The sequence below is a fragment of the Venturia canescens genome, chromosome 7 (assembly GCF_019457755.1).
Source record: "Venturia canescens isolate UGA chromosome 7, ASM1945775v1, whole genome shotgun sequence".
In the NCBI taxonomy this organism is placed as follows: domain Eukaryota; kingdom Metazoa; phylum Arthropoda; class Insecta; order Hymenoptera; family Ichneumonidae; genus Venturia; species Venturia canescens.
Window position 1 is genome coordinate 17,774,727 of NC_057427.1, and position 23,157 is coordinate 17,797,883.

At 38.3% G+C, this 23,157-nt stretch overlaps 1 protein-coding gene across 4 annotated transcripts in view; it reads right to left on the minus strand.

Moving 5' to 3' along the window:
• Positions 1 to 23,157, minus strand: part of LOC122413116 (zinc finger protein 346) — a 163,151-nt gene that overhangs the window by 124,438 nt on the left and 15,556 nt on the right. For 2 of the 4 annotated variants that reach the window (XM_043423248.1, XM_043423246.1), the window contains exons 2-5: positions 8,130 to 8,249; positions 7,780 to 8,031; positions 7,373 to 7,446; positions 7,122 to 7,304 (exon numbers count right to left, since the gene is read on the minus strand). In XM_043423248.1, the coding sequence (XP_043279183.1) occupies positions 7,122 to 7,304; positions 7,373 to 7,446; positions 7,780 to 8,031; positions 8,130 to 8,249 (629 nt within the window). The remainder of the gene's footprint in view (positions 1 to 7,121; positions 7,305 to 7,372; positions 7,447 to 7,779; positions 8,032 to 8,129; positions 8,250 to 23,157) is intronic. The other 2 variants (XM_043423249.1, XM_043423247.1) reach the window with 1 other exon arrangement.

Here is a 23,157-nt window from a genome sequence, read left to right on the forward strand (position 1 = left end):
CGATTGATATCATAAATTTTAATGCTATACGTAACTTAGATGGAATTTTTCGTCAATTGATTTAGCTTTTAGAATAAGATAAAAAGAATGGGGCATCGGTGTGAAACTTTTTTCGAATTATTCTGTTGAAATTATTTACACTTGGTTTTATAATTTTTTTTATGGAATATTTTTCACACTTTTCGTGGTATGATCAGGAAACAAGGGACCATCAATGTACTTGTCCCAACCTTTTTTTCCCTAGGGTTTTCCTTTTGATAGCAAGTTTTTCTTTTTCAATGTTGCCGCCAAGTATTCAGCTCCATTTTTCGGTAGTGCTACATCTCGTATGAGATCATTGAATTCTTCTCAGTTGAAGGTATGGGGAGCTTTGCTTTCATCATCATGGAGGTAATCGTCATTCTCGGAACTTTACGCTTGATAGATCTCGTCAACATCCATGACTATCTCTTATATTATTTGTCATTATATTATTTTTCGATATTTTTTGGCTTTTTTTTGTTATTTTTCACGATCTTCGAAGGAAGTATGCATGATCGGGACTACTAGCTACCAGAGTCGGATTGAGCAATTTTCTGGAGACGTACGAGTTAAAATAGACGCCCGGTTTTGGTTTCAGCGCATCAAAATACAAAAAGAGGGTACTCGACCTAGATTAGCAAAACTCTTCCCATAACCATGGTAGCGATTTTGACCCAGTTTTAGCGATTTTTGCAGTTTACTGAGAATTTTGCGGGTATGCCAATCTGACTCTAGATTCAGACTCGGAGTGTCAAATTACATAAAAAATACCCCTGAATAAGGTCTGTTGTGCCCGTACATCGCACTCCTAAAATAAAGAGTATATAAATTAAGCGTTCTCAGCATAAATGCATCGACGGCGAAATATCGACGTTCCCGAACGAGCGCATCGACCCTCGATGTCATCACCGAAACTTCGAGAAAGAATATCACGCCATATTGTCGCGAGAGGGGGAAAAACCCCCAAGTCTATAAATTTACCAACTAACCAAAATTCGAGTCTTTGACGAGAATTGTAACGATCGGTCTCGAGGCAATAAAACCTCGAATTTGTAACTTCTTAAATAAACTTATTGTTAACTTGTTGTAAAAGTATCGAGTTGGAGTTCAGCTCTTTTGGCCTAAATCCCTTAAATACTCGTCCTTGATAACTCGTCCCTTCGCGACGGTCTTCGCGGACACAACATTGGTGGCAGCGGTGGGATAGCCACTACTCGAGAAACCCGACACGTCTACGATAGTCAAACGGAAGGAACTCAAATTGCTGAGGAGGACCGATAATTCTAGAAAAGTCGATATATCGAACGGACGTTCGATCACCGATCATCGCATCCAAGGCAGACCGATCTACGTCAAGATTCAACCCAAAATACGACTGGAGCAGGAGCGGAAGAAATTCAACACTACAACAAATCTGGACATCATGTTAGCGATCATCTTACTGTAAGTGACGGAACATTTCTAAATAACATTGTAATCCGCCAAAGCCAGATCGTATATAAAAATTTATATGTCAGACGACGAGTACGCTGAACGTCTCAAATTACCGGGCGTAAGCACTATTTCGCGTTCGCTCAATTCATTTTTCGACGATAAACTCGACTACAATCGCGAAAGAAAAAACGAAATCACCTCGCAAAGTAGAAGGCGACGAAGTAGCGCCCAATCTTTAAATCGATCTCCGACATCGGAAGACGATTATTTAGACGCGGAAAATACGCCGGAAAATTCGATAGTAGAAACAACAAATCCTTTAGTATCAACAATGGTTGAAACAGTAAATTTAGACACAACGGGAGATAATCAGAATTCCGGAAATCTCGGAAATAGTCGAAATAATAATCCTGGAAATAATGGCGAAAATAATAGAGGAAATAATTCTCAAAATTCCTCTCCAAATCACTCGCGAACTAACAGACTTCGAGGCTCAATGTCTCTTAAAGAAGCGCGTAGTTTAATTCCTCGATTCGATGGTTCAAAACCAGAAGAAGCGCGAGAACTTGTAGATTCTTTTGCTCACGTCAACAAACATATTTTAGAGGAGGACCAAGAGATTCTCCTGGAATTAGTGTTAACAACGAAACTAACCGGTAGAGCCCGAGCAGAAGTAAGATATAAAAATATTCCAAATTTCGAAACATTTAAATCCGTTATGTTAGAAATATTCTGCGGTACGAGAACCGTAGGAGCCCTCCAAACAGAGCTGTATTCTTGTCGACAGAAATTTAACGAATCAGTAAAATAATTCGGAAGAAGAGTAGAAGACACAATGATGGAATTAATTGATGCAAGTATAAAAAAGCACTCGACAATGATCGAACAAATGGCGGTAGAAAAGCACATACCCGAAGTAGCCCTTTCGAGTTTCGCGCAAGGTCTCAAACGCGAATACCAAACCATTATTAAAGCTAGGGCATATCCAACACTTAATGAAGCAATCACAGCCGCGATTGACGAAAAAAAGATACAACAGGGAACTCCAAGAGAACCTGGAAATAATACGATCATTTGCAATAGGTGTAACAAAAAAGGTCATCTCGCACGCGACTGTAGAAGCTCAGGAAATAGAAATGAGAATCATGGTAACGGAAATAACAGTTTACAGACACCGAGTCGAAGCATAAATTCTTTATTTTGTAATTATTGCAAAAAACCAGGTCACGTATATGACGATTATTGGAACAGAAAAAATAGAAATGGTAACCAAGGAAATAATAGTAATAATGGAAATCAAGAAAATCGTGGAAATCAAGGCAACAGAAGCAGAAATAGAGGTTATCAAGATAATAAACAACAGAATAACGGTCAAAATAACAGTCAAGAAAACAATCAAGGTAATAACCAAAATTCGAATCAATCGAACAACGGGAATGCGGAAGAAAAGAAAACAATAGGGTCGCTGAACCTCAGTCTCCTCGCGCGAACGGCTGAGCGAAAAAATGCGCACGTTAGCTGTGTGGAGGCTAAGCGAACTACCGGCTCGAATGCACATGTCGTGAAACCCAAAACAAAATTCGTAATTAATTCGATCGGTTCCTGGGGAATGGCTAGCGACTTTTATATCACATCACCGCACGCAATAGATTCAGCTCTCCTCTTGAAAGTTGACACGGGAGCTCAATGCTGCATAATAAAAAGAAATGCTCTAAGAAAAAATACAGAAATAATCAATGAAACAGTCGAATTGACAGGCGGCGGAGGAAAACCCTTCAATGCCCTATGTAAAGTAATCCTCGAAATCGAAACACCCGCCGTCAAAATTCTTCATGAATTTTTCGTCGTCGATAACGACGTTCCAATCAAAACAGACGGAATATTGGGACTCGATTTTATTAAAAAACACAAGGTCGACATTCTAGGTGGCCGCATAATCAAAATGTATGGTCACGTCGAGCCTTTGGTGAACGGTTCGGAGAAACTACAATCCCGTTCCGAGAGCATCCACTACGTAAAAGCAAAAAATTTAGCGGTAGGATGTTTATCAGCCCGCAAAATTAAAAAAGGAGTAAAAATAGAGCAAGGAATAGTTCCGGAAAAATGAATGTCTTCTCCAATCATGTTTTTAAATACCTTAGATCAGGAAGTCTCAAGAGAAAGGCCGACAGTCGAAATAGAAGAAATAGAAAGCGATCACAAACAAAAACAAATAGAAAAAATTGAATTTAAAAACTCTCCAGGCAAGGAAGAATACACTTACAGAATTGAATATAATGAAGGAAAAAGGAATACAAATGCTGACGCGCTGAGTCGCATATACGCGATCACGCTCGATCAGAATGAAACCACTGATCAGCTGGAAAAAAGGGGGAAAGAAAGAACGCGTAAAGTCATGAACGACGCGTTTTCATCTTTTTCAACAACTACAGCCTCCTCGGAGAATCGGTCCATCCCCAATTATAATGGCCGACTTGATAATCAACCGAGTGCGGCTGAAGATAAAAATGAGATGCCCATAGAGGACAGCCATGAAGGCGATAACGAGAGTGAAACCGAACACCTCGACTCTGACGCGACGAACCTGTCAGAGAGAGACAGAAAAACAATACTACGAGAGTACCACGACACGGCCCACGGAGGACACCCTGGAGTAAAAAGAATGACTCAACGAATTCAAGAAAAGTATCGTTGGTCAGGAATGAAAAAGGAAATAAAGGAATATGTAGAAAAATGCGACAAATACCAGAAAATCAAAGTCATGAAATCAAAGCGATCACCGATGGCAATCACCGACACTCCGGAAAGAGCATTTAACAAGTGCGCGGTTGATGTAGCAGGACCGTACCCAGAAACAGACCTAAGAAATAAATACTTTTTGGTAGCTCAATGTATAAAAAAAAAAAAAAAACGATAGAATTACAAATATATAAAATTGAAATATGAAGAAACAAATCGAATATACGAAAAATACGAAAATAAATACAAAAATAATAAACAGAACGCAACGAATAATACGGAACGTGTATAATAACATGAAATAAATAAATAAATTATAATCCGAACGAAAAAATTAATAATAATAATGATAATTTAAAAATATTGAAAGTCAACAAAGTCTATCCACTAACAACAAAAATTAATGAAAAACAATTCCAATTTATAGTAACCACTTCCAAAATAATAATTGTGGATAATTACAAAAGAACGTATTTAATAATGACTGAAGAAGATTTAAACAATGCGAAAAAAGTTGACAACATCTATTATTACAAACCTAAGCAATCACTGCAAACAATAAGCGATAATACATCATGCAAAATAGCGATTTATTTAGGAAATAATCCCGAAAAATTGTCACGTAATCAATGAATTGTAAAAATCGAAAAAACATTAATAATCGCACTAGAAAAGAAGGTAGATGGCTATTCGTAGCCCCAAAACCCGAAAATATTAGAATCGATTGTAAAAATAAGTCTACGACACACGAAATAATCCACAATACAGGATTACTGGCTTTGGACGGAAAATGTTCCGCCACATCAATTAATTTTCAATTGTTTTCTTTAAATGAACTGCGACAAAATGAATTTATAACATATGTACCATTATATAACTTAACGAACGCAATCGGAATGGTAAACGCTAATCACCCTATTTTCAATTACAGCGTACCATCGAAAGTAATTATCAATCCACTAGAAACGAACGCATTAGGAGAAAGAATCGAAATCCTTAAGAAAAAACTAGATGAAGAACCAAATATTTGGGCACATCCCTATCACATAATCGGAAATTATTCTATAAGTGCCATTAGCATGACTATGATCATTTTAATAATCATCATATTAACAATTTTCAAAGCTAAACATTGTGAACGAATTCGATTAATACAACAAACTAATGATATCGAACTAGCCCCGACTTTCGTGGCAAGACCAAAAATTATAGGAGAACTCGCATCTGAATCTACTAACGACAAAATTGTCATCAGAAAAGCAAAATCGAAAAACGCAAACAAAAATGGCTCATTGTAACCTCAAAAAAAAAAAAAAAACTTACATTAAACAGGGAACTAGAAAACAAACATAACTACGAAATGATTCAAATTTAATTATTTTATTCCGTGCGAAAAAGTAGCCGAAATGAATTTCGTCTCCCGAAGGGGGGAGGGATGTTGTGCTCGTACATCGCACTCCTAAAATAAAGAGTATATAAATTAAGCGTTCTCAGCATAAATGCATCGACGGCGAAATATCGACGTCCCCGAACGAGCGCATCGACCCTCGATGTCATCACCGAAACTTCGAAAAAGAATATCACGCCATATTGTCGCGAGAGGGGGAAAAACCCCCAAGTCTATAAATTTACCAACTAACCAAAATTCGAGTCTTTGACGAGAATTGTAACGATCGGTCTCGAGGCAATAAAACCTCGAATTTGTAACTTCTTAAATAAACTTATTGTTAACTTGTTGTAAAAGTATCGAGTTGGAGTTCAGCTCTTTTGGCCTAAATCCCTTAAATAGTCGTCCTTGATAACTCGTCCCTTCGCGACGGTCTTCGCGGACACAACAGGTCGAAGATAACTTTTATTGTGCTTTGAACAGTGATTGTCGGCAATTTTCGCGGTGTTTTAGAATTTACTTAAATTTATAGGCGTGTATCAGCCAATCTGATCTCGGATTCAGATTCAGCGCATCAAATTACATAAAAAACACCCCTCAGTAAGGTCGAAGATAACTTTTATTGTGCTTTTAACAGCGATTTTTCGCCATTTTTGCGGTTTTTTGGAATTTACTCAAAATTTGGGAGGTGTATTGACCAATCTGACCCTGGATTCGGATTCAGCGGGCCAAAATACGTACAGACTGATGGGTCCGATTTTATTTCCAGACCACTTTTTTTTGTGTGCCGGTGTTATTGTAATTTTTTAATTTTTTATAAAATCACTTATTTTTATTGTTTCGTGCTTGGTTTTCATATCGTTTGTGTAACGCTACTGAACTCAGAACTCACACATGCTTTACTGATTGCTTGTATATGGCTTCTATCAACTTTCGTATAACGCAGGCTAACTCATTAAAACTGCGTAAATGAGAAAAAGAGAGAAAGAAAATGTGCATGCGCACCACTCTCTCTTGCTCCTACAATGCTTCTAGATCAGGGCTGAAGACTAAATGTAAGAGTGGGGACGATAGGTCTACACTATGTATTAGGTATTTTTATCTCTACCAACGTTTCTCTCACTCAATTTTCGTTCGCCTCACCCAATCACACGAGTCCTTGACGATGAGCGTGAGAGAGAACGAAAATGTACATGCGCATGCGCAATCACGCTTTTCGTAGCTCTTCCGTATCGCTCCCGTAACAATTCCGTTACATATTCACCAGTTTACTCCCCAAGCACGGCGCACCTATAATAGTTTTACTTCAATAAAAAAAATAATAGCAGTGTGGTATTGGACCCGAGATCTTCGATACCGTTCAGTTCAATTCCGTTGTTTGAAACTCCAATGGAAGAGAAAAGATTGTTGCAATTTAAGAATGAAAACTTTCGGTCTTAAACCGTATAGGGTAAATAACTTTTGTGGAGGAAATTCTTTCCTCTGTTTTTGTATACACTAGTTGCAATGGTGATAAATCTCAGAAACTACTCAACCAAACCATTATGTCGAGAAGTAGTTGGCGAATACAAACATCACAATACGTGTTCCAGTCGGTCTTATTTGATGTGCTTGTGACTTCTTCGGGCTTAAGTTTCTTGACACTTTGATTCAAGAACATGGAAACTTTTTTTTGATGTGGTTTCCCTTCGTAATGCAATTTAGCTTGGACAGTAGAATTCATCTGAAATGAATATGAGCATGAGGAATATATAATAAACTGTTTAAATATCTTGATAAATGGGTTCTCACAATAGCGTTGCAGAGGTCACATCGTAGTGGTTTCATTAGCTCTGAAAGATGTTTTTGAGCTATCGCAGTTCTTTCTAAATAAAAATTATGGAATTACTGAATAATTTATAAACAATCAACGGAATTATTTTTTTTTTCAATATTAATCTTCTAAGGACGGGAATTTTTACATTGAAATCGACCTTTTTTACAAAAAATTAGGACATCATATCGATAAATTTTTCAAGCGGAGCACCCGACCAAATTAGTGGTCGATATTTTGACCAGACCCGTCTTTGAAAGATTAATATAAATAAAATAATGAAGTAAAATAGAACAAGAGCAGTTCATTTGAAACAATCACTATAATTAAGAATTCTATGTTTATGGTGGATAAAAAATATTTAAGAGCCATAACAATTATTCACCTGCATCTTGTGCTGGATCTATGGATTCACTTTTACGTTTAGGTAATTTGCTTTTGGCATTGCCACAGGGCGGAACATTCTTCTGGTTTGAGTCCATCCAAGGTGTGCATGTTCCCATCCAAGATGAGTTTTGTGGTACATCTGCCGTGTCAGATTCCGTGGGAATCCACCAGGGTTGTGCAACAGCAGCGATTTGTTTGACATCCGATGGTGCAAAAAAAGGATTTTGTGCAGGTTGCGAAAATACTGACTCTGTAATTACAAACAAACAAATATTTTTTTTGTTTGACCTTTTTTACTTCAACTTCATATTAGAACTTTCGGATTTGAAAACTTTTGAAATTTCATACCGTCTCCACTCTTATCCAATATTGCTGGTGTTGATGTTGGAATTATCTTTTCTTCTTCCCGCGGAGAGTGAGTAGCTTTGGACTGCAGTGGTAGAGGTGGAGGAAAAAAACTTTCGAGACCTACAAAGCAAAAATGAAAATTCAACAACAAATCTAACCAAAATTATCGTTTTTTCCCAACTTATAACGCTCGAATTAAAAACACTAGATCAAGGAAGTCGTCGACCGTATTTGAGGGGCAAGGGATAAGGAGAGAACCTATATGTAATGTGGCCCCCTACCAACTTGAGAAAAATAAAGTTCTCCATTTAGTTTTGGAAAAAAGTGAATTCTGGCGGACGTTCTTTCGCGTACTCCTAAGCCGTCGAACGTGTTATACACCAGTGATAACCAGCTAAACAATGAGAACATATTTTTTTTTGTCGGCACCCGGCACAATTAGACTCGATAGAGTCTCGGGACAAGTACAGTACCTTCATTTAATGCCTGGTTTTGCTAATATTACCGCTGGTCAAGTTACTGAATATCGTCTTTTGTCGATCATTGAACGAATTTCAGTCCGATGTGTCAAAAGTGATCTCTAACCCCGTGTGGCATCACAACCTCACGGAGTAATGACAGAGATTTAATTTCGGTGAGCCTCAGACCAGCAGACGACAAGACTGTTAATGACCGATGTTTGTTGTCAATAAAAACATTACGTTTCTAGTTAGCTTTGGGATTTGGATGCCCTGCCGATAATGCATCAAAGTTTGAGCTCGTTCGAAAAGCTGGAAAACATGGAATGTTGTAGAAATATTCAGAGAAACCCATCTTTGGATTTTTGAATTTTCTTTCAGTTATCTTGCGGATTTTCTTTCAAGAATACTCAAACTCTTGCTCGGATACAATTTGCTTCGATGGGGATAAATAAAATATTTTGTAATCGCTTGATATTCACGTGTATTGGGAGTGCGACTAAGGGCGGACCACGGAACAATCGAATCCGATACGGAGCACTATTTGTTCCAGAAGTATTGCACGTTCGAACAGTTCTAAAGAATAGAAGTAGAAATTTTGCGAAAGGGTGCCTCGAACCAACTTTGAAACTTTACAGACGTATCCACGGTGTCCGACGATACCAGGTGAAAATTTGGTTCGTTCCTAACCCAAAAAAAACCTGAAGCATCAATGGATGCGTCTGGAAAAATGCATCGACAAGGAAATTACCCTCGCCGAGTTCGAACTTTGCGAAAGCGTGCCTTGAACGAACTCTTGAATTTCCCCGACGCATCCACGGAATTCAAAGATGCCACGCAAAAATTTAGCTCACGACATAGCCAAAACGATGTGGTGCATCGATGGATGCGTCCGGAAAGGTGCATCGGCAAACAAAAAGGGACCCGCAGCGTTCGAACTTTGCGAAAGCGTGCCTCGAACGATCTCTTAAATTTCTCCGACGCGACCACAGTATTCGAAGATGCCACGCAAAAATTTAGCTCACGACATAGCCAAAACAACGTAGTGCATTGATGGATGTGTCCGGAAAGTTGCATCGGGAAAGAAAACAAGCTCACAAGGTTTGAACTTTACGAAAGCGTGCCTCGAACGAACTTCGTAATTTTTTAGATGCATCCACGGTATCTGAAGATACCACGCTAAAATGTGGCTCGGTCCGAAGGTAAAAAAAATTTGTAGCATCGATGGATGCGTCTGGAAAAGTGCATCGACAAGGAAATTACCTTCGCCGAGTTCGAACTTTGCGGAAGGGTGCCTCGAACCAACTTTTTCATTTTCCAGACGTATCCAGGATATCCAACGATGACAGGTGAAAAGTTGATTTATTGTGTAACCAAAACAACCTGGTGCATCGATGGATACGTCTTGATAAGCCGATCGTCGAGAAAAACGACCTCGCAGAGTTCGAACTTTGCGAAAGAATGCCCTGATCGAACTTTTTTATTTTCCAGACGTATCCAGGATATCCAACGATGACAGGTGAAAAGTTGATTTATTGTGTAACCAAAACAACCTGGTGCATCGATGGATACGTCTTGATAAGCCGATCGTCGAGAAAAACGACCTCGCAGAGTTCGAACTTTGCGAAAGAATGCCCTGATCGAACTTTTTTATTTTCCAGACGTATCCAGGATATCCAATGATGCCAGGTGAAAAGTTGGCTTATTATGTAACCAAAACAACCTGGTGCATCGATGGATACGTTTGGATAAGCCGATCGTCGGGAAAAATGACCTCGCAGAGTTCGAACTCGGCGAAAGGGTGCTTCGAACGAATTTCGAAATTTTCCAGCCGTATCCACGGTGTCCAACGATACTAATTAAAAATTTGACTCGTTGCACAATCAGCACAACCTGGTGCAACGACGGATACGTCTGCATGAGTATAATGGCAAGAAAAATAACCTCGCAAAGCTCGAACTCGGCAAAAGGGTGCCTTGAACGAACTTATGAGTTTTCCAGACGTATCCAGGATGTTTGACGATGCCAGCTGAAAAGTTGGTTCGTTATACTACCAAAATAATGTGCTGCGTCGAAGGGTGCGTATAGATAAGCGCTCCGTCCAGGAAGAGAACCTCGGAGAGTTTGAACTCAGTGAAAGAATGCCTTGTATGAACTTTTAAATTTAAAGAGTAGTCATTGCTAAAAAAACATTCGTTCCGAACTAATTCGGGGAAAGAGAAACAGTAAAATTTCTTCTATATTCAGGTCGAGAAGTATTCTATATAAAAGTCAGGGTTTGAAAATAGTTATATTGCAACCATTTTTGTATTATTAACTTTTTACTTCTCAGATACCACCAATCCAACGATAAAGAATCCCATGAAATATATTTTTGAAAAAAATTGACGAAATTAAATTTTGAACTGTTATCTTTCAGTAGAATCTATTCGTCGATGAAGAAAATTTTTTGGATGCATACTACTATACACTACTATACATTACTATACACAGTATTCTCTCATGTGTATCAGTAAATTTTTCTTCGATAAAGTTTCAAAAAAAAATATGTTTATAGATAAATTTGTGCAATTATTTCCGCTTATGACGCAAATATAATGGTTTATGCATGAGGGGCAGCAGTTTGTTGACGCCCCGAAAACTTTTATTCTTTGTGCTTTCCGTTTCCTTCTCAAAAACTTCAACGGCATATTTGGAATATTCTTTTCGTATTTCGTAACCACGCAGCAAATATGTCGAGTCATTTTTTCGGCGAAATGATGACTAAAGAAATCTAAGAATCTGTTCACAATACGTTTATTCGTTTTTTTCTATTGGCAATCTAAAATCTGTAACGCTGAGGTTTGTATTGATGTAAAACCACAAAATTATTCAAACGGAATCACCATCATTACACTTACATCCACGTTGGTTTTGTTTGAATCATTTCGTCCCTTTACATCGTTACAAACTTCAACATTATAGATGATATTGTGGTTGTTAATATGAAAAGACAAATGAACGAAACAGATTCTTCGCTTTCTACAATCGTCATTCCGCCATCGAAAATGACGGGTTATATTCGTGGCGTCATTACAAAATACGAAAAAAACGTCGCGGATATGCCTGAAATGCTTGGGCGTCTCATTGTTGGGCTCGTGGAAATTTTGGACGATGTTGCGGAGACCGGTAGGAGAATTGGTTTGCGGGACATCGACAAACTGCTCCCGACATTATACGAAAAAATTCAAGGACAGCGCCGTCGAGATTATTTGCGAAAATTCGTCGGAAGAAATCAATCCTTTTTCGAAAATTTCATAATAAAAAAAAAAAAATACGGACACAAAGAAGAGAAGATTGCGAATAGTAAGTAAATTACTTCATGTATCCAACGGTTATTTCATTATTTTCGAACTGATAGCACTGTGGAATAACGGATTGAAATTTAATTACTTTACTTTTTTCAAATTCCTAGATTTCGATGTTTTCTGAAAAGTATAAATGTTAAGCATTCTAAATTTTTGTAATACAAGTATTTTCGAGTCCTTACTTTTGAATAAAATACAACTGGAACTACATATGCAAACATTATTATTACTTCTCTTTTCTTGAGTGAGTTGGAAATGAATGTTCAACTCATTCTTTGAAATCGGGTTGGCAGCGAGAACAGATCTGCTCGCAATGTCGGAGCGTGGAGTGTAAATTGTTAGGTAAATACTTCGGGCACATGCTTTCCTCAATGTGTTAACTTTGATCATGATTTTAATGGGAATTAAATAAAGAATATCAGTGAAATAACTAATTTCACCTCGATCATAATTGATATATTTTTTCCTTATTGATAACAGTGACGAAGTAGGAACGGGATCATCAAAAAAAAGACATGAGCAGAAAAGAAAGAGGAAGACTGAGCTGGAGCGTCTCCAATATTAAAAAAATTATAATCAAAATTGCGAAATAATAAACTTTCTTAATACAACATTATCGAGCTTTTGGAATCATATTTATATTAATCTGATGAGAAGTGATTTTTTTGAGCAACGAATGAATCTAAATATTATAGTTACTAAACTATTTTTAGAACGCTCGTGACTCACAACAATAACTACGCTCAACATCGGATTTGCTCGGGTTGTTGATCGAATACGGTTGTTTCACTTTCGAGACTACAATCGAAACAGCAAAATATGAATAATTTTCCTCTGTTAGCCCACGCAGGGCAATGGCAAAAATAGGCTGACATTTTTATCGTTCCGATCGGGCGAACGGTATAGTGAAAATTTCCCTTACAAAATTGGCAGCTGTCTCTCTCCTACTCACGGTTGCGATAAACGGACTGATCCGTGCTCTTGAAGGGTTGAATGAAAAAACGTGAAACGCAATACGAAGAGGAATGAACAACATGTTTTCATGAAGTAGAAATTATGAAAGCACGGACTTGATGTTATTTTTTTTTTTTACAGAATGATGCGCTTCCAAGCCGAGCTGAACGAAGAAGAAAAAGAAAGACAGAGCTGGAGCGTCTTGTTCAAAAATGTTAAAAAAAAAAAATGTATTCATAATTTATCGAGTTTTCAGAATGACAAACCCAAACAAATCAAATTTTCGCCGGGCATCCTCGATCACCGTGGATACGTCTGGAAAATAAAAAAGTTCGTTCAAGGCACCCTTCCGCAATGTTCGAACTCTGCGAGGTCGTTTTTCTCGACGAACGGCTTATCCAGACGTATCCATCGATGCACCAGGTTGTTTTGGTTGCATAATAAGCCAATTTTTCACATGGCATCGTTGGATATCCTGGATACGTCTGGAAAATCAAAGTCAATTCTAATTTAATAATAATAATAATGTTGTTCATTATTTTCTTTAGTAACAATCCAGGACCTGCCATGAGCAATGAAATAATGATGAATAGGAACGAAGCATGTGATGTTTCACGGCCTAAAAAAAAACGGAAAACTGAGTTGGAAAAATGGAAGGAATGTTTTGAATGCCTCAGCGTTGAAAAAACTGCCGAAAAGTCCATCGAAATGCGACCATCACCACCACACCAACGAATCGAAATTTAATTGTGCAACGAAGAATGTAAAATCTTTGCAAAGCTGGTTATACGTATATCATGCATTATGTAATAGAGGGATGTTGGAATAAACAAAACAATTTTTTCATAAATGTGTAATTTTATTTATACAATATTCGTCCTCCTCCTCCTCCTTCAACATACATTTCATCGGTGATTCAGATATATACATTTTTGCGTTGAGAATATTAGAAATCTCTTTGAGAAAATTCAATAGCGTTCCAATCACCACCGAGATATTTCATGTATAGTTGTCCACAATGAGCCGTTTCCAGAAGTTTCTCGAATACCGCTGGATTCTGATCGAATGCCTTGACAACTCGCGGTGGCAGGAATGCGGTGAATTCATTCCTGATTTCGGCGACATATCTTTTTCCCCATTTGGTATTTGCTGTCCTCACGTCCGAGACGCGATATTCTTCGTTGACTTGGAGTTCTTTCAGCTTCTTGGCGGGAAGATACTCTGACTTTGCGATGATATTGTTGATGGCGGAGAACTCCATTATGGATATAGTTTTTTGAGATTTTCTTTAAAGAGCAAGTCTTGACTCAACTTTACGAAGACGTGAAGTGATGCTTTTTTCTTCTGGACTCTGCTATTTGTAGTTTTTCCATCTATCCCTACCCCAAAACTGGATCATCCCCTTCCACACGCTTTCAAACAGGTTCAAACGTGATCTATATTGGAATCGATGCAGTCTCCTCCGGTGGTCCTTTTTTCTGTACAGGCTCTTTGATTCCGCCGACGTTATGAACACGTGCATTCTAAACTTGTTCAAACACGTTCACAGCATTTCCTACAATTTCGACGTTGCGGAGCCGGACCGTCAATATGATCGTCCATCGATGATACATTCCAATGTTCAACGCAACGACGTAATAATGCAATCTCACTATCGGATTTGTAATATTCCGGTAAACGATTCCACAGAATATCTGTATATTCACCAAAGTATTCCTTGAAAATGGTTGGAGATATAATTTGGAGCTCCTCCGATGTCATTTCACAGGGATTTTTTATCCGTAAAGTCCCATAGATGTTTACAAGTCGTTCCATAATCGAGCACTTTTCACAATTTCTACGTCTGGGTCTAACTGAATCAATATGAGTTCGCACCCAGGGTTGATTGAAATGATCGAAACACAATTGATATGATTGCACAGCAATGCTTGGGTAAACGCAAATACTTGGGTAAACGATCCCATAACGTAGGAATAGAATTACTATAGTACTTTAAAAGCAAAGCCTTCGGCAATGACTCAAGTTCATTTTCCGTTAATGTCGATGGATCTTTCGCTGGATGGATAGTATACATACTAGCACACCTTTCCATCGCGACGTTTACTTTCAGAATAAGCGTTCGATGTGAAATTTTTCTTTTTTTTTCTCGGAAAACATTCAAACAACTCTCAAGTAAAAAATTCGGGGAAGGGGAGGTGCATTTTGAAAAAGAAATCTCGTCGGATCTTGCGCCGTCTCAGGAATGTAGAGATATGTAACACCGGACATTTATCATTAGACGTCGTGTGACGTGCAATTCTCGGAATAACAATATATTTTTTCAAAGATACAAGTCTCAAGTGAAAAGTCGGGGGAGGGGCATTTTGAAAAAGAAATCTCATGGAAACTGGCACCATCTCAGGAATGCAAAAATATGTAGGACACATAAATTTGTCATTAGAGTAGTGCTTTGGTCCGATAATTGAGATCATTTTTGAAAAGAGCAGGTCACTTTTTCAAAAGAAAATTCCGTCCAATGCAATCTGATGATCACACCGGAAACATAAATCAGTCATTCGAGGAGTGCGGCAATCTTTTGTCATCAAAGTGCCGCCGCACCCCCGCTGGCCGAGAACCTTCCCCCTCCACATACCATGCAGCCCCGCAACGGTCCCCGCGCTCCCCCGTCCACGCTCCCCCCTGAGATCCCTGTGTTAGAACTGGCATAGAACTCGAGGGTATAGATGGTACCCCGATACGTGCGCGGGAACCGCGCATCGAGAAGGTTCTAGAAGGCCGAGAAGGCGGCCATCTTGGCTAGCCGGCGGCGTGGGTTGAACAGTCTGAGCACGAGATAGCAAGGGAACGGACGCGTGATCTTGCGAACTGTGCGACCGTGTCCAATTTCCTTTCGAGGGCACGTGTCCGATACCCAAACAAGTACAACGTTCTATATACGCTTTGTGAGCCTTTTCTATGAGTCTTTGTGAACGGTCTAGATTGCGACAAGATTAGTTGTTGTGCTGTGTGTTGTGACAATTTTTATTTTTCACGGTTGTCACAAATAAAGATTGTGAGAAAATAGGACTCGAGAAGACAATTTCCCGTCTCGCTAGCTCGTTACTTCGGCCATGCATCGACTATGCAAATCTTTTGTAGAATAAAAATTATGGTAAACAACTAATTAATCCTACGCGATTTATTTTATTTTATTTTCATGCGAGTCGTCCCGATAAATTAAAACAAGGATCGGAATTTAAGTCAGGAGTTCATGATTTGAAGGACAGAACATTTGAAACGTCGGCGTACTTCGAGTAGGGCTCGTACGCAAAATACAATCACGTCACACCAACACACACAATTACAGATCACTCGCCACGGAATGTTCCCGAAAGTTCGCGAAGATCGAGAATTTGAAATTTGTAAGGAGTCATCAACACCGCTACATCGAAAACTCAGGGGAGTCCCGTCTAGAGGGGCGTCAGACCTATTGAGAGTTTCAGGATCTTCGACAAAAATTCGAGATATAACGTCAGAATATTCCTCCATCTCCGATATGAAATTGAAACTCGAGAAAAATGCGGTCACGGTGGCGATTCGGACATGTGCGATTCAGCCAGTAGTATTTTTGCTCGTGTTCCGATCTCGTGGATCTCCCGAGAAAGATTATTATTCGGGCTAATTGCGTGGCCGACTCGAAAATCTCAAATTTATTTAATAATTGTTTTGTTCGAGCAAAGTCGTGGGAACGAGTCGGGAAAAGTGTGGAAGTGTGAGTGAGAAAGAATGAGTGGATCGGGATTGCAAACGCGTGTGAAGGGTTATAGCTCGGCTGAGTAACCGAATATCGGGGGCTCGGTAATTTTGTTCATCCCGTAATTGTTTAACATCAAATTTTCCATCTTAAATAATTTTCTAACCACGAGTAGATCCGTGACAGAAAGGAATGAGCTCGGTATAATTTGTAGAGTGTGTAGGTTCCCGATCAGAAAGGTGTGTGTGTGAGTTCGCGACTTTTTCTCCCGTCTTTATTTCGCGATCTTCCGGTAAAATTCTCATCGAGGTTAACGTTTGTAATTTTCAAAGTAATTGTTAAATAATAATTAAAATATCATCTGTTTAATTTTGCTTTGCCAGTTATTCTCTAGTTTGCCCCGCCCTTCCGGCTGAACAAAGCCGGTCAACCGTCCTTCTCTCTCTCCTCGTCGAGTCGCTTCGCGACTGGCGCCCACGGGATCTTTTTCGATCAAATAAATCGACGAAAGATTTTTGTGCCATTAAAAAAGTCTAATTGACGAAAATTTTGGTCACAGTGTATATGTGTAAATCCGACACGTTGGCTGTATGGTCATCGTCACGAGCTATATCATTCTATGGTTTCCTTCTTTCCGTTTCATATCAATTGTATCCGTAAATATCCGGGCAATATTCTCGAGGCACCACTGCCGTCATTAAATAAAGATACTTTCATCATTCCATAAATTCATTCTCCTGGCTGCGTTTTTTTCGTTCGATACAATCTTCCGTACGAAATCATCGGGCTCGTAAGGTGGAGTAAAAGAGAAAAGAAAAACCTTTAACACATTTATTCTTATTTCGTTAAATTTTCAACAGGAGTTGCGAGAAAAAATAAAGTTCGTTCAGTATAACCTCAAACGTTCTTTCCAAATTGTGTGTCTTCCTAAATTGTATGTCGTGCAATTATCCCATTAACGCCGAGGTGATCAGAATTTTTACTAACTTTTCAACGTGTTTATTTATTATGTTATCGGACCAAAAAAATAATGCAATACCTCTATTCCTACGCGGAATTCGATGCTCTTTCAGAATCTGAGCTCAAAATTTCGATTAGACACCGAAAAAAAAAATATGGCCGATTTAAACGTAAAAAACGTGAAAATTTTTGAAAAAAAATTTTTTCGCATTTTTTTCACAATGATACCGCAAAGCTATCAACTTCTTACAATGATCAGAGGTGATCATGGCACTCGAACATTAAGAGAAATTTTTTTCAGAAAAATTCATGAACGCGTTTTTTCAAAATGGCGGCGAGAATGAAAAAATTTTATAAAAATCTTAATCTATCGGTTTCTTCAAAACTATAAACTTGTGAAAAAATTTCTAAGAACAAAAATGGCTTAAAATTAGTCGAAGAATACTCTTAAATTTTTTCAGAATTTTTGAAAACAATTTTTAATTTTCGTAAATTTCAAAAAATCCAATTTTTCAAAAATACCTGAAAAATTTTTGGAAAAATTTGAGAGTGTTCCTTGACTAATTTTAAGATTCTTTTGTTATTAAAAATTCTTACGTAAAGTCTATAGGTTTAGAGAAAAAAAATTTTCTTGAATGGTACATAAAATTTTGTTTCTATCTACCACTACAAAATTCACGAACAAACTCGTATATCTTTTCACTTGTGCATGGACACAAGTAAATATACTAGGCGGGTTCTGGACCACTTTTTCTCTACTGCGCATGCGCAGAAAATCCATTGCGCAGGTTCTACTGCGCATGTTATAGAAGGTTCCATGGGAGGGGGGGGGGGGGTACTGCGCATGTTCTAGAAGGTTCCATGGGCGGAGGGGGGGGGGGGTACTCCGCATGTTTTAGAAGATTTCATGGGAGGGGGGGACAGGTGACGTCATAACTGCGCAGTGACCTTGTTTGCGTCGGGTGAATTTCGGTGACGTCCTAACTGCGTAGTGATCTTGCGTGAAATCTGATTGATGACGTCATCTCGATTTCATTTCAAGAGTTCCGATTCTAAAATTCTGAAAATCTGTATGATGAATAAAATATATATTGTGACGTAACACTCGAACCCCAACCTAACCTCCAAAAACATCGCGACGCGGCGCGATGTTTTGACCGAGCGCGTACAACGACCGGGGAGCCGCGTCACTGCTGGCCGGCGGCGGCCGTACTGGAGGGCAATACAAAGGCCCGATACAAGCGGCGGAGCGCGACACTAGCGGCGCCGCGTATTAAAAACTTGAACTATTATATTTTTTTGTTTTGTTAATTAAAATTCAACGCGATTTCATAAAATATTGTAACTAGACTCAAATGAAGCGAAAAATTATAACGGATCGAAGGAAAATAATAAAAAGATAATTTCTTTTAAAAAATTGGTATCAATTCAAATAAAACAAGACGCGTGTTTATGACGCATGCGCGGATAGAACGTTAATGGGCTATAGGACGCGTATGTGACTTTGAGCAATTGTATTTATTCGAATCATATTAAAACAACTAACAATGTTAAAAAATGAAGAAAATTAAATAATAACGGATCAAATTGAAGTTTTTGTTGTTGAAAATCGCAATAAGCTGAAATTCATAAAAAGCGGTAGTCCGCGCATCGTATGTTAGCCCGCTCGACCAACGGGCGAGCGTGAATCATGGCAACGGGCCAATCAGAGAAGGCGTTAGAAATGGATGCGCAGAACCGATCCGAAAACCGAAAATTCGGCGTTTGATAATTTTATGGTGGGGACACGGGTATAAGAAGCGCTGCGCGACTCATTCGGGAGGCAGTCCTTCCTCAAAATTCTGACTCGGAACAAAAAGGCTGACCTCAAACATTCTGATTTTGGCAAGCAACCTAACCTATTATCCTAAATTTTTCCTGGATGCCTGGAATCTCGGAGCGATTCGGCGACGTTTCAATCCCAGAGTCCAGGGTCCGCACCTAATCTCTAAACTTTCCAAATTTCCGTTGCACGGGATCTCGGAGCGATTCGGTGACGTTTCAATCCCAGAGCCCGTGGACGGTAAATAACCTAACCTTGCAGATGCTCAGGATCTCGGAGCGATTCGGTGACGTTTCAATCCCAGAGCCTGGGGTTTGTTCCTTAACTTAACCAATTTTTATTTCTTTTTGCTTGCTATAATCAGGGATGATTTTTCTTGTAAATTTGTAAATTCTGTAAAATTCTCTTTTTAAATTCAAGGTTGAAATAAATCGAGTCCGAGTCAAACAAACCCGAAATTTCTGTAAAGTTTGTAAATCTTGTAAATTTTAAATAATTAAAAAGGCCGCGGTACGAATTAGAGGTTATATCGCGTCAAACCTATAATAATTTCTTTTATTGTATAAAATCAAAACACTTTTGAATTTTCGAAACTTTCTTCTTTTTTATAAGCGAAAAATGCGTAAATTAAAAATTGTTCAAATTCGAAACGGCGAGTGAAACAAAATTTCTCCCAATCAGCGAGCGCGATCGCGAATATTTCACGACAACAAATCAAAAACGAATTTATCCTGTGAAATCAATCAAAATTGAATAAATCGGAATTGTTAAATTTTTCAAAATCAAAATTCCGCGTTCTCACGTTTCTTTCATACCTGCTCCTTTTAAAATTAAGGTAGCTCGAACCGACGCGTGGCGGCGTTCAGGCCAGGTCGGCAAGAGCATTACGTTACAATATAAATGTTTTTAAGTTTTTGAAATCTCACAATACTGCTTGCAAAAATAAAGAAATATCAATCTCTGATTAAGAAAGAAAATGACTCATCTTCATCTTTCAAATATGACATCAGTCATGAGCCACAATATAGAACAACAAATCCGTGATAGTTCGAGCATGCTTATTAACATGATGCTCTGCGGAGCCAGCCACGTAATAATTATTTCTTTTTTCTGGGTCACCGAGTGTCGCGAAATACGTATAATTAAGTTTGTTCTACAATCCAAGAAAAAGTTTTAAATTACTACCTGCTTATTCAAATACGTTATAAAACACATATGTTTCCGTAGTGGAGCGTCTTATCTCCTGTAACCCGATCGTTGGATAAATTCGTCTATGAATGTTACGAAGTATTTTCTCTCATTTATTGTAAGAAATTGTGCGTTTCAGCGGACAGAAGCTTCTCTTCTACATTCTCTGTAACAACGCTTTATTTCTCGAATAAACGGGTGATCTATAATTTCTTATGTTTTCTTTATTTCGCGCTGACCTGCCTCACTCCCTTTCTGCATGTTCGATTGACGATACGTTTCACATTCTGACTCAGAAAATAATCATAACTAAAATATATCTAATTTCGTGTCCGTGTGAGAAGACGGGTGACTGAAGAAATCAAGTCGTATTAGACCATAGATGGGACCGTAATGAAGAAAATTTTGCGGATCGATAAAAGTTGTTGGTAATGAAGTATGAAATCAGTAAGAAAAATGAAATAATAAATTATGTTTAAAATATTTTATTCGTTGTTAAAAATTTATACCATTTTTGGTTATACATATTTTTCTTATGTTGTAAACAAACATCTTCTTGTTACACGTACGAAAATTCACAGTGATTGTATTTTCCGCCGATATAATGTATATAGAGATGATTCTCTGCAGCAGCTTGGCACTTGTTCGAATTGTTGTTGATCGTTTTGCAACAACTTGATGATCCTTGCTGGCAAAAATCCGGAAATTTCCTCATCCAGAATGGCGGTGATTCGAGGACCATACATGGTGGTGATACTTCTCATTTTGGTGATTTGATACATTTTTCCCGGTTCCAAGTCAGTAAATTTTCTGGTAGGCAGGAAGTCATCGAGCCGACTAACTTTGTTGATTTTTGATAGATCCATTTTCTCGATGGATTTTCAGATGAGCCAGTGTCTTAGTAAGATAATTAATATCACTTTACGATTGAATAAGATTTTTTACTTCTTGAATTTCTTTCAGAAATAGCTCGATGCGTATTTTTAATTCTCGTTGCTTGTTCATCAATCTTTAAAATTCGACTGATAAAGCATCCTCAAGTTGTTGATTCTTTTATACTATTGATCCCCACCCCCTAAATCATTCTCGAAGATTCCTGAGGCACATATTGTTTATCGTTAAAAATAATGCGCAGAAATATCTTTTTCTAATATCATCTTACAATAAATTTCCAAAGGACTTTATTATGAACAATTTCATGCGCCTCTAATATCATATTTCAAAACTTATAATTATAATATATTACAAATATAAATATATTACAAATAATAATAATAAATATTCATCGGAAAATATTTCGAAGCATAAACATTTCTCAGAAAAATATTTCTATCTCTTTCTAATATCAAATTACAAAGCTTGCCGCAAAAATTCTTTAGAAATGTTTTCATCCCTCTCTAGCGTTGCAAAATTATATCGCTGTCTCTTTTTACGACTTTTCATATATAATGATCCTTGCTTGTGCGATCTCGTCATTCACATCGTAATCTTTGGCAAGTTAACAAATGTTAAAAAAATGGATTCGGCAAAGTGTTTGCAATTAATAATGCTGATGGAAAATGCTTACATAGCATTAAAACACGCACCACACGAACAAGTAGAAAAATGGAAAAATCACCAGTCTCGAAACATTAGGCTCCTTAATAAAATTTTGAAAACACCAAATTTGTCGAGTGGTGAAAAAACAAGAATTCAAACGACGATTTCCCTGCTCAAGGCTCTGAGTGAAAAGTACAGAGCTCGAACGGGTGGAAATATCGGTGCGCGAGACAAAACATCCGATCGCGTTCGTTGGGTGCATCTGGAGTCCGCTTTTCAAAACCGTATACGAACCGGTGCAGTAGTAAATCTCATACACAAGGACCTTTGATCAAGAGACTCGGTAGAGTCTCGGGACAAGTACATTGACAGCTCTGTCGTCTGCTGGCCTGAGGCTCTCGCCGAGACTATATTTTCTCTGAATAAAACGATTCGCCGTGGTGGGGGTAAAATTGGCATGCGATTTTCTTTAATTACGAAACTCATGAGTTCTGTACGGCTTTGAAAATTAAACTTTCAGCTAATTAAGAAGTTCTCAGTCGAATGAGCCCAAAATCAGCATGATCGGTGTCGTAATTGCTGAGAAAAAACTTTGCACGGGCTTAAGATTGTGCAAAAGTTACTAACACATTCGGGATTCGACGTATCTGTGTACGCGTACTCTGATCGCTACAAGCATAGGCTCCTGGCCCCCATGATCACCAATCCCCGGTGAGAATATTCTTGTTCCAACCAATGAGCAATAAAAAAAATCCTGGGCCAATTACATCAAAGTTTGAAATGGCATGCGCAAGCATATAGCATGTGCATTTTAGTTCTGACTATGAATGTACAATATATATGACGTCAACTTCAGAACGTAGCACACGGCGCAGCACAGCTGGTAACAGCAGTCATAAATCAATCGATATACATATGTATATGGGTACAAACCATGTGTCAGTTTTTGATCGTAAGAATAGAGTTTCGACATTACGGAGTGCGTGCGGGATAAATAAAAAAATAATTTTCATCATCTAAAGAAGTG